Below are 12,027 nucleotides of genomic sequence, written 5' to 3'. Positions count from 1 at the left end.
AACTAAACAAGAAAATCTAATTGCAGTGTTCGTGGATTTTTAAAATTAGAGTTCATGTGCCAAAGTTCCTAATATTATTTCTGTAAGTTTATAAGAGAAATTATGACACTGCTTCGTCCTCGCCTATGGGTCATACAGACGCTGTAGTACAGCAAAATAGGAATACGACGACCTCAAAATCTGAAATACATAAAGTTACGTTTCAACAAAAATCACGAATTATTTAATTAATAATATTAGTAACAATTACAGACGTTAGTGTTGCCAAAGATAAAGGGACAAATCCACCAGCAGTCATCGTAACCGGAGTTTTAGTTTTTTCCATAAAAATGACGACATTTTTTCGGAATGTCAAATTCGATTCGTACCAATTCGACATGTATAAAGATTCCCCAATAGTGCTACTCTAAAATGAAAGTGAAATAGTACCATTAATAGAAAAGTGTGTGACTTAACTGTGGTCATAACTTCGTGGCCAAGCCAACAATATACCGCGACTTCACACATCATACACACAAAATATGTGAAAGTTAAAAAAAACTGCATACTGACAACAGGAAGCTAAAATTTAACATTAAAAAATAATATAGTAGTAGTTAAATTGTGAAAAATTACAATCATCATTAAAAACCCGGTGAAACAAATAATGAAAACACTCGCGAAGAACTGCAAAAACACCCCTTTCAAAAACATACTCTCAATTTTGTACACAAACCTAAAAAGGCACATTTATTGTATTTTTTAAAACTTTTCAAGCTTCCACCTACTTTATGATTTTCTTGTGATGTTTGACACATTTTTTGAAAGCTAGTTCCACAGTCTCACTATCGTCATTTTCGTAATTGATAGACCTCAGATTTTCTTTCAACACCTCGAACTGCCCAGAAGCTATACTGATCAAAATCCACGACAAAATATCAATCGATGAATCAGTGTACGCCGTATTCGCAATCCCCAAAATTTGGAACACAAAAGTCGGATAGTAATATTTATTCACGTCGTACGGAAACCAGCCAGGAACCGGCAAACTTTTCGACTTTTCGGTATCAAAAAAACAAGGCAAACCCCAGAACCCAACAGCCGCCACTGACAAAATTCGAAAAGTCGTTCCAGCGGTTTGACCAGCTCGTATTTTTTGCTTGAGCAGGGTTAAATGGTGCTCCGGGTACCCGTAGAAAATCGGCGAAGTTAAAATTTCCTCGATTTGTAGCAGAGTTTTTTTATTGATTGCGAAAAATGTTAGCTTCCAAATGAAAGTGACGAGGGTTGTGAAATATTGAAGCGATTCTGACAATTTCATTATGTCGTTTCGGTCGATTATGATTTGTACAGTCATTGAGATTAATTGCGAAATGGAGAAAAATAAGTTTATGGCTGCTCTGAAAAAGTACAAGTGTTGGTTTTTTGGATAAAATCCTGCAAAACGAAGGAGCTTCTTGTCGAGTTTGAAAGTTGATCTTAGGTCGAAGCTCTGAAATTGTAGGTGATGTTTTGCGGAGAATAAAATTTTTTGCGTTTATACTTGCACTGTGAAACTCATGCTGAAGCAAATTTTACAAGCTATTAGAATTACCTACAATTCACACCAAAACAGAAGAAGTCACACTCACTTTTCACTGACACTCTAACACTTGTAGCAATTTTATATCTTTATATACCTACATGCATTTATAGCAAAATACAAGCAACCAACCGAAGCTTCCAGAGCTTTAAAGCATGCGCTAGAGAATGTAGTGCTCTATTTGTGTCATAAAAATCTATTTCATTTTTCTGCATAATAATGTTACAATAATTAAGACTTGTAATAACCTTCAATAATCTCTAAATTGCCTAAAACTTTAAGTAATAACAGACAACAAAATGCTTATTAAATGCACCTGCCAAAGCTTATTAATTATTAATTTTATTTGACAAAGACATCTTCATATTGATGACCGGTTGCATTTATTCCTTTCATTATTCATGGGACTTCCAAGAAGGAATCGTGAATACTTTTGAAAATTATAGTTCTTTTGTAATTTGCTGAAGCAAATAATTTATTAGATCCAACTGTTTTAGACGTGGTCGATTATAAATAAAACGAAAGGAAACCTAGAGTACGAAAACTGGATCTCCCGTTTCCGTCTACCGTCTGTCCGCATCTGTGTCCGTTTTTATTAGACAGATAACTAAACTACCTGACCGATTGTTGTCAAATTTTGTATGTACATTCTTTAGAATTTCGTGTACACGATAAAAAGCTAACCAAAATTTGTCTGATCATCTCCAACAACGTAGAACTGACGTCATCTCCACCTTTTAGTAAATATTATTTAAATTTAATAAAATATACTAATACATTGTAGTTTGTGGGCATTCGTTTTCGCAATTTTAAAATTAATTTGTAACATGCTCTATATACAATTTTGATTTTTTACCCAAATCTGGAAATCTACCGTAAACACTTAAAACGGATTATGTTATTTTAAAAAATTTAAATAGCATTTACCATGCAAAATTTTGAGGTGACTATGCACACGTTAAGTGAAAGTATCATATATTTATCCTACCGAGTAACACTGTTTCCTTTTTATTGTTGCTAACTGTGCTGGCACATATTCATTTGTGTATTTTTGTTTTAAATTTCTCTGGACTTCATGTTTTCTTGACATTTCGTAAATCTTAGAAAATCAAAAAGTAGTTCTCCCGTTTCGTCTATCTATTCTCTGCTTTTATTAGGTATTAATTTAGTAGTTGTGAAATTTTAGATATTATACCGGGTGTCTGGAAAATGGCGGATTTACTCTTTAGTACGTGATGTACGGGAGTCAAAAAAATAATTCATTAATCGTTGTGGATTATTATTAATAAAACAAGCTGTTCTTTTTCATTAATAAATAAACTAAAAAATAATAATAATAAGACATTTATAAATTATCAACAAAAACAAAACCAACTCAACACTTGAGAAGATGTTCAAAATTCCTGCCTTATGCATGCATATAAGTGAGCTTGCAATGTTTGCACTTGCTGAGATAAAACTGATATTGGCAAATGAGATACCCACTAAGAAAAGAGAGGGTGGGCGGGCGGGCTTAGTATTTGCTAAAATAAGATTTATTTTGGCAAAAGACAAACCCTTTAGAAAAGAGAGGGTGGGTGGGAGGGGTTAGTATCTGCTAAGATAAGACTGATATTGGCAAATGACCTATTCTCCAAAAAAAGAAAGGTGGAAGGTCTATCATTTGGCAAAATCAGTCTTATCTTGTCAAGTACTAGCCCCGCCCACCCACCCTCTCTTTTCTTAGAGAGTAGGTAATTTGCCAAAATCAGTCTTACTTTGGCAAGTACTATCCCCACCCACCCGCCCTTTATTTTCTTAGAGGGCTAGTACCTGCTAGGATAAGACTAATTTTGGATCCATCTAAGAAAATATAGGACGGGTGGGCGGGGTTAGAAGTTGCTAAGATAAAACTGATTTTGGCAGATGACATTTTCTCTAAGAAAAAAAGGGTGGGAGGGCGGGGCTACTATTTGATAAAGTAAGGTTAATTTTGGCAAATGAGATACCCTCTAAGAAAAGAGAGGGTGGGTGGGCGGGGTTAGTACCTGCTAAAATAAGATCGAGTTTAGCAGATGACAAATCCTCTAAGAAAAGAGAGGGTAGGTGGGCGGTGCTAGTAGCTGCTACGATAAGACTGACATTGACAATTGACCTACTCTCTAAAAAAATGAAAGGTAGAGGGTATATCATTTGGCAAAATCAGTCTTATCTTGGCAAGCACTAGAATGCTTACCTGAATAAAATTTAACTTTTGTAAATTTTAAATGAAATTTTAGTTCTAACTGTTAGTAACCAAATTTTTAAAAACATTGACAATCCATCCCATCTTGAAACGGTTTCGTAGAATTTTCAATTGAAATTTCACCCCATTTCAAAAATAAACAGTGAGTCGAAAAATAAAAAGAAACGAAATATTTTTGAAACTTTTAATTATTAAATTATGCTTAGGAAAAATGCACAAAACTTGTTAATTTTCACTAAATAGGCACAATTTTAGACTACTACGAGTATATTATTAAATATCACAATAAATTTACTACTCGTGCGCTGACTACACTCGTCTCACTCTCAGTTGCTGTTGAACAAGGGAGAAGAGAGAGATTCGTCGTTCGAACTAGCATCTGCGGTGTATACTCTATCTGTGTAAAAATAAATATAAAAACCTGTGCGTTACTTTCAAGTAATTTCACCAATTTACTTTTTCATTGTTTATTAAGTACAATATTTTGTAGTATTTGTTTGCAATATTGGTGTCAATTACCCTTTGTTTTCAATAGAATCAAACTTCTTCTGAGTGCATACTATTTAAAACAGCAAAATAAGACCACGATGATTTCAGTATCTGCAAGTCAGCGATTAGTGGCACCTGTAAATTGCAGTAATAACACCTACAGCCATATAAGTCCCAAGTGACAGAGTAAAATAACCTCCTGCGTAAAGCTTCAACGGAAACTGAGTTCGTGTCATAAAAAACAAGAGATCTTTTTTAAATTCCTTCGTACATTCAATCCACTCGCAAACGTATGCCGACTGGGTCAATTTTTCGCTCTAGAAACAAAATTTTCAAAAATACAAACGTCAAAAAAGTGACTACTCTCACTTCAATTATAACTTCATTTCCGTAATAGCACCACAAAAATATTTCTAAAAGTATACAAGCTTGATAAAGTAGCATTGAAAGGAACTGTAAGCTCGCCACAGACACCAAGCTCATCTGAAACATCGTCATGCAGATTATTATGACACTGACTGCGAACTGGCTTGTCATGCAAATTGTGAAAAGTGAAGTCATTTCAGCTGAAAGTCTGTAAAAATTGTAAATTAGTTTAATTTTTAACACAGATTCTAAACTACTTACTGTAGAATGCTTCTGTAGTGGACTATATTTTTGACCAAAGCCCGTCTCAAGTTTTTCAGCGTGCTTTCACAACGTAAGTTGCGATTTTGGTAATTCTGCACCGTCATCACTTCAAAAGAATTGTTAAGAATTTTCAGCTGGACCGAAATGGCCATTATAGCCCCCGAGATGAACGTATCCATGGTTATATTCCCCATCCCGTTAATCCAAGTGGCGAAAATTTGATAAGCATACACTAATTCAAACGAAGGTGACGTGTCTGTCCCGAAAGGATACCATCCACTTAACGGCAGCCTGATTTTTTCTCCAGGTTGTCTGTCCAAAAACGGGAAAATCCCCCACAAACAACAAGTTACGAAACACATGAAGAGAAATATTTTTGAAGTGGTTTTGGATATTTTTATTTCTTCCGAAAGTGAGTCGCGCTGGACTAAGTTTTGCGGTTTGAATTCTTTTTTGTTGAGGTTTTCAATGAAAGTCCACACTCTTGAGCCGTTGAATAGAAAGACGTATATTTTGAGTGCTTGGTTGGAATTGGTTAGAAGTAGAAACGACGTTTCTGTCATATTTTCAATGTCGCCGTAAACTTCGATCATGTTTGCTATTTGGCTTAGAAGGCAGAGGATGTAAGTTAATGTGAAAAATATCACAGCGTAGATTTTGTAGCTGATTTTTGCTTCGAAATTATTTAATTGTGGAGAAAAGTAGCCAAATATGTGTAAACACTTGACATTGAAGCTAATAATGTCTTTTACATTTACTTCAGTTGTTGCTGCCATGGTCAACTTATATCTGAAAAAAAATCAAGATTTAAATGGGTTATCTACAAATATGTTCAGACATACCCTACTTTTGTTTGTTTATTGAAATTTAGGCACTAGTTCGTTTATTTAGTAAATATAGGGCTTTTGTAAATAATTCTAAGGGCGTAGTTGCCTATGAATTTGAAAGATCCAAATTGTATTGAACAAGACACTTTCATTGTCTTGTTATCGCAATGGGACTTCGTAAACGAAGAGTAAGTGTATTCTGTAACCGCTTACAGATTTGTGTCAATAAAAGTAAATCTCGTAGAAGATCTTCAGTATCTTAGGAAGTTTGATGATTTGAGACGACTTGAGTCAGGAGTTCCTGTTGCAACATAAAATTGAACAATGGGCATGGACGACTGGATTTCAGAACATTTTTGAAATTAAAAAGAGAGTGAACATGTGCCTTCAACAAAATTGTGAACATTTTCAACATTTACTGTGATGTTTAACCGCAAGGAAGTAGTTTCTTTTTATTGTAATGAACTCGTTGTCTTTTTTAAAATTATATGAGGCATTTAGGCAACCAGTTATACAGATTCGTGTGGTCTTTGTCATACGTCCTTGGGCATTTAGTACATTTCAAATCTGTGAGGCGGCACGTTTACATGACCTACTGCGACCCCATAATCATTTATAGAAACCCTGTACAAAAACATACAAATACACAATGTAATCACTTTTTGCGAAAGAATGCATTATTTTTATACTTTTCAGGTATAAGATATAATGTAACTGCTGCAATTAATTCTGTATTAGGAAATTTTGGACATTCAGAAATATGACATTTCACGTAAGGAGGTGTATATCTATTTGCCTAAAATCATGCATTAATGGCCCTTATTAATAAACAATTTTCGTACATAAATCATGCATTAATCTCCTCATAATAAACAATCATCGCAGAAAAAACAATAATTTAACCATGGTCCGCATTGTCAATAAACGTTCGATGATTTTTTTCACGAAATATAATTCTAACACATCCATTTATGCCACTCTAATTCACGTTACCTTAAAGGATTCAAATATGTATACCGGGAAAATGACCTGAGACACGTGTATTTGTGAAATTTTTATGCCGAACATTTTCTTCTTTTTTTTTCTATAAATGAAAAAAAAAAGTTAAAGGGCCATTAATAGAATCGACTGATATTTTAAAACTTTAACAAGAAAATATTTGTGGTTTGATTTGTTTTTAATGAGCAAATTTTAGGAAGAAGTGCAAGTTTTTTTTTTAAATTGGCTCGATTACATCACCTGATGTTAAACGATGTTTCTACAAAAATAGATATGTTTTCTCCAACAGACAACATAATACTTTAGTCGACAGTTTCAAAAAATAACATATTGTTAATTATAATAAGCAATATACTAATTAAACAGATTTCCGTCTCTCTCTTTCATTCCTGCATGTTTCAAATATATTACTAATGCTCCACCATAAGAAAAAAAATTCGTAATGGAAAATATTATTAGAAAATGATCTTACGGAATTTTAGTAACATTTCAAAATATAAAGGGTACCATTTGATTATTATGGGTTAATACTTAATCAGTTTTGTCACTTTTAACACTTGTTAAAATCTTATTAATATTTAGGCAATTTTTTTGAAATGTTTGAAAGATATCAAAAATATATGATTTTCTTGAAAAAAAAAAAACAAAGTAACATTTTGGACAATTAAAGAAATAAAAACTACTGCGGGATAGTACTTATTTTTATGAAAAAGAAGTTAATAGATTAAAAAATTTCCAAAAAGTTAACCTACTTGAATTATAATAAAGTCACATTTAAGATTAAAGGACTCCTGGTTTTTCTCAAGAAAAGATAAAACAAGCATAATAAGATATATACCAAAGAAGTGGTTAAAAATAGTGAAAACTTTAGTCAGATTCTAAGTGTAAAAATTAAATCTATACATTGCCACTTACTACTTTCGGATTAATATGTAACAATTTATAATTAAATATCCTCAACAAGTTAGAATATAATATGTCAGAAGCAGCACACTTCACTAAATATCAAAACACCTATTTTCCTTCACTCTGGACCAATACTTCATTAATGGAAACCGTTTTCTACCATTATTTATGTACTTGTATAACTTTCTGGTAGGAAACAAACAACCAATCAAAAATTCATTAACTTTAGAGCATGCGCGCCTAAATCTTACCTACAGTGTTTTCCTATCGGAACAAGTATATAATTTTGCAAATAATTATTTTCCATTTTTAAGTTAAGAACTGCTAATAACCTGTTAAAGAGAATATTTTCTAAATTATCTAAAATTTTACTTCAATAATAACACACAGAAAAAAAGTTAAATTATCGAAACTGCACTAGTAAAATTCATTAATTATTAATTCTACTTGACAAAGAAATCTTCATACTTAATAAGTAGTTGCTATTTACTCGATTCATTATTCATAAGACTTCGTAGACGGAATGGTAAATCATTTCGAAAATTATAGTGCTTTATTTATTACATGCAACTTTATCCTTTACTTTTGTATAAATACAGATAGAGAGAGTAACTGCAGACGAGACGTGGTCGCTCATACATAAATCAAAAGAAATCAACAAAAAAATTCACTAGAAACGTATTAATACTAAATCAGTAGTGTATTATTTTGCATGTCGATTTTAAATTTAATTTAATTACAATTAATCTTTTGTTCACTGTTTCAATCACTTTTAAGACTAGCATTTTACATTTTTTTATCCGTTTTTGAGGTGGAAATGGAATGTAATTTTAAGCTTTACTTTCATAAATATAAAAAAATGTGTTTAATGAAAGAACAACTAGATATCTAGAATGTTATCATACCATCGTATGCTGAGATTTAATGATGACACAGGTCTCAAACCTCAAAGGAAACGATAAACAAGATTATCTCACAGAAATGCAAATTGGGAAGTAGATTCTGTCCTTAATATTGAAAAAAAAGTAATTAACACTTTTCTAAAATTATTCTTTTTCATGCCGCTAGAAGACCGCTAGAAATTGAACATACAGTCGTATAGATAAATCCTGGAATGGAAAGTGATACATTTTAGCAGTAGTGGATGATGATACCCATTATTGTTACGATAGACGTGTATTAAAAATCGGCTTGAGTAAAACTCAAGAATTTATTTCTCAAATTTACACGGCTAACTATACAGCGATTATGTATAGAATAATTATTCTGACTGGAATGGATTTGACTAGACTCTGCTTCTCCAATTGTGTGGATTCTACTGACCGCTCCCGACGGTGATTCCCATTTAAACAGCAAGCGATCCTTCTCCAAAGACGCCGTCATCGCTTCTAGCCTTGTTCTGGAGCACTCACCAACAATCATACTAGAAAACCCATAGACGTCATATCGGGCCGACGTATGGGTTTAGCTTAACCGTCCCGATCAGAAACATCAATGGTGTCACTGTCCTATTTCATGAGGCGGCCTAAGTAAACAATCTTCATTTTCGTCTTCGGCCCTTGTCGAATCCTGTAAACATCGTTGATCCTCGTCAAAACAGTACATAGACCTTCCCATTTCTTCATTTCTTGCGTCCATCTTTTCGGCCATTTTTTCCATTTTTCCATCCATTTTTTCCATTCCTGCGCCCATTTCTTTTTTCATTTCTGCGAACATAGCCATCATCTGCTTTATTAATTGTCCCTCCATTTTCTCGGCTTGAGCACTAGTCTCAACAGGCATCAATCTTCAGAATTCTTGTCCAATCTGCAATTCGTCGTAAAATCAATTATTAATTTCAAATCACACTTCTGACACCAGTGTTACGTTGTACGAGTGAATAAAATCGGCGTGGGTAAAACTCAGCAATTTATTTCTTAGCAACTAGGATTTACCACACTAATTACAGAGCGATTATGTACAAAATAATTCTAGTGTAATATTCACTGGGTTTTATTCTACACTTATTGGACTTGACTTGTTAACTGAATTCAGCTCACGATGGTGGTTCTCATTTAAATAGCCGCGTGGTCCTTCTCGAAGTTCTCCATCACCGTTTCCCGGCTTTTCTCTACATATTACAACCCATAGGCGTCGTACCGGGGCGGCTTGTGGGTTTCTTTCGTAACTATATGTTGTGACAATGGTCGTGAACTTTAAATTGTGCACAAAAAAATAAAAGCATTATTCAAAAACTTGGTGGAAAAGTTATATTTTGACAATAAGAAGGACTTCAGAAAATTTTCTTAATATGCAAACGCCAAACCCATGCCTACGCCCATGGTGAGACAAGATATAAGCTAATAAAAAAATAAAATCGTGGAAATTTATCATCCATCCAGAGAAGCTGTTGGAAGTTTATTGTATCTAAACAACAAAACCAGACAGGACATATCATATACAGTAAAATGGAAAATTTTTCCAGTCAAAACTTTGGAAATGTGAAAACAGTATGATCGCATGGTGTTCCTAATCGTTATACACATCCAAAGTCAAATAGTATAGCAATATCACAAAAGATTGAAGAATTTTGTGAATTGTGCGGCTAAAAAAAATAATAAGGGAAAGCTACATTACTACTTAGGCTGTGACTTGAATCACGGTGTACAATCTAAAATATAAACGTATCTTAAAATTATATTTGTGAGCTACAGTAAGCAGCTTTTAAAATTTTCTTCTTTCATTATTTATTGAGTATAACTTTTTATAGTTTTGTTTGCAATATTGGTGCAAAACACTTTTTTTTTCAGTAGAATCAAACTTCTTCTGTGTGCATACTATTTAAAACAGCAAAATAAGACCACGATGATTTCAGTATCTGCAAGTCAGCGATTAGTGGCACCTGTAAATTGCAGTAATAACACACCTACAGCCATATAAGTACCAAGCGACAGAGTAAAATAACCTCCTGCGTAAAGCTTCAACGGAAACTGCGTTCGTGTCATAAAAAACAAAAGATCTTTTTTAAATTCCTTCGTACATTCAATCCACTCGCAAACGTATGCCGACTGGGTCAATTTTTCGCTCTAGAAATAAAATTTTCAAAAATACAAATGTCAAAAAAATGATTACTCTCACTTCAATTATAACTTCATTTCCGTAATAGCACCACAAAAATATTTCTAAAAGGATACAAGCTTGATAAAGTAGCATTGAAAGGAACTGTAAACTCGCCACAGACACCAAGCTCATCTGAAACATCGTCATGCAGATTATTATCACACTGACTGCGAACTGGCTTGTCATGCAAATTGTGAAAAGTGAAGTCATCTCAGCTGAAAGTCTGTAAAATTGTAAATTAGTTTAATTTTTAACACAGATTCTAAACTACTTACTGTAGAATGCTTTTGTAGTGGACTATATTTTTGACCAAAGCTCGTCTCAAATTTTTCAGCGTGCTTTCACAACGTAAGTTGCGACTTTGGTAATTCTGCACCGTCATCACTTCAAAAGAATTGTTAAGAATTTTCAGCTGGACCGAAATGGCCATTATAGCCCCCGAGATGAACGTATCCATGGTTATATTCCCCATCCCGTTAATCCAAGTGGCGAAAATTTGATAAGCATACACTAATTCAAACGAAGGTGACGTGTCTGTCCCGAAAGGATACCATCCACTCAACGGCAGCCTGATTTTTTCTCCAGGTTGTCTATCCAAAAACGGGAAAATCCCCCACAAACAACAAGTTACGAAACACATGAAGAGAAATATTTTTGAAGTGGCTTTGGATATTTTTATTTCTTCCGAAAGGGAGTTGCGCTGTACTGAGTTTTGCGGTTTGAATTCGTTTTTGTTGAGGTTTTCGATGAAAGTCCACACTCTTGAGCCATTGAATAGAAAGACGTATATTTTGAGTGCTTGGTTGGAATTAGTTAGAAGTAGAAACGACGTTTCTGTCATTTTTTCAATGTCGCCGTAAACTTCGATCATGTTTGCTATTTGGCTTAGAAGACAGAGGATGTAAGTGAATGTGAAAAATATCGCAACGTAGACTTTGTAGCAGATTTTTGCTCCGAAATTATTTAATTCAGGAGAAAAATAGCCAAATATGTGTAAACACTTGACATTGAAACTAATAATGTCTTTTACGTTCATTTCAGTTGTTATTGTCATAATCAATATATACAACATCAACAACTTTCTTTATATTTGTTGAAATTTAATGTTGGTAGTTGTTGCTTTACTTAGCAAATACAAATACATGTACACGATTAATAACCTTTTGTGAAAGAATTCATTATTTTTATGTTTTCAGCTACAACGAATAATTTAACTGCTGTAATTATTTCCGGGTATAAAATTTATTCTGTTTTACGAAAGCACTAATTATGACTGAAATAACATAGTATGA

At 33.4% G+C, this 12,027-nt stretch overlaps 3 protein-coding genes across 3 annotated transcripts; all 3 read right to left on the bottom strand.

The window, feature by feature from the left end:
* Window positions 1-123: 123 nt before the first annotated feature.
* Window positions 124-4,164, bottom strand: LOC135128845 (odorant receptor Or1-like). Its single transcript, XM_064055924.1, has 7 exons — window positions 4,084-4,164; window positions 1,523-1,573; window positions 768-1,471; window positions 616-715; window positions 457-561; window positions 251-406; window positions 124-180 (listed from the first exon to the last, which is right to left on the bottom strand). The coding sequence occupies exons 1-7, from the start codon at window positions 4,162-4,164 to the stop codon at window positions 124-126; spliced, it is 1,254 nt and encodes a 417-aa protein (XP_063911994.1).
* Window positions 4,165-4,399: 235 nt separating this feature from the next.
* LOC135128844 (odorant receptor Or1-like) lies at window positions 4,400-5,680 on the bottom strand. The gene is made up of 3 exons (XM_064055923.1): window positions 4,902-5,680; window positions 4,644-4,848; window positions 4,400-4,591 (listed from the first exon to the last, which is right to left on the bottom strand). Exons 1-3 carry the CDS (start codon window positions 5,678-5,680, stop codon window positions 4,400-4,402), a joined length of 1,176 nt encoding a protein of 391 aa, XP_063911993.1.
* A 4,750-nt stretch (window positions 5,681-10,430) lies between these two features.
* Window positions 10,431-11,789, bottom strand: LOC135128843 (odorant receptor Or1-like). Its single transcript, XM_064055922.1, has 4 exons — window positions 11,011-11,789; window positions 10,754-10,958; window positions 10,546-10,701; window positions 10,431-10,493 (listed from the first exon to the last, which is right to left on the bottom strand). The coding sequence occupies exons 1-4, from the start codon at window positions 11,787-11,789 to the stop codon at window positions 10,431-10,433; spliced, it is 1,203 nt and encodes a 400-aa protein (XP_063911992.1).
* Between the last annotated feature and the right edge of the window lie 238 nt (window positions 11,790-12,027).

The sequence above is a fragment of the Zophobas morio genome, unplaced genomic scaffold (genome assembly GCF_036711695.1).
Source record: "Zophobas morio isolate AGI-343-1 ecotype UQ-CSIRO unplaced genomic scaffold, CSIRO_AGI_Zmor_V1 ptg000014l, whole genome shotgun sequence".
NCBI lineage: Eukaryota > Metazoa > Arthropoda > Insecta > Coleoptera > Tenebrionidae > Zophobas > Zophobas morio.
Note: the sequence above shows the minus strand (reverse complement) of the source record. Positions and strands in the feature narration are given on the sequence as shown.

Excerpts from the sequence above, each read along its gene's own strand:
- LOC135128845 (XM_064055924.1), bottom strand. The coding sequence starts at position 4,164 with ATGCTAGTTCGAACGACGAATCTCTCTCTTCTCCCTTGTTCAACAGCA. Across the intron at positions 1,472-1,522 it reads GCATGAGTTTCACAGTGCAA|AGCTTCGACCTAAGATCAAC; the intron begins GTATAAACGCAA and ends CTACAATTTCAG. Across the intron at positions 407-456 it reads GCCACGAAGTTATGACCACA|AGTAGCACTATTGGGGAATC; the intron begins GTTAAGTCACAC and ends CTTTCATTTTAG.
- LOC135128844 (XM_064055923.1), bottom strand. The coding sequence starts at position 5,680 with ATGGCAGCAACAACTGAAGTAAATGTAAAAGACATTATTAGCTTCAAT. Across the intron at positions 4,849-4,901 it reads CACTACAGAAGCATTCTACA|ACTTTCAGCTGAAATGACTT; the intron begins GTAAGTAGTTTA and ends CAATTTTTACAG. Across the intron at positions 4,592-4,643 it reads GAAATGAAGTTATAATTGAA|AGCGAAAAATTGACCCAGTC; the intron begins GTGAGAGTAGTC and ends TTTTGTTTCTAG.
- LOC135128843 (XM_064055922.1), bottom strand. The coding sequence starts at position 11,789 with ATGACAATAACAACTGAAATGAACGTAAAAGACATTATTAGTTTCAAT. Across the intron at positions 10,702-10,753 it reads GAAATGAAGTTATAATTGAA|AGCGAAAAATTGACCCAGTC; the intron begins GTGAGAGTAATC and ends TTTTATTTCTAG. Across the intron at positions 10,494-10,545 it reads CGCTTGGTACTTATATGGCT|ATACTGAAATCATCGTGGTC; the intron begins GTAGGTGTGTTA and ends GCTGACTTGCAG.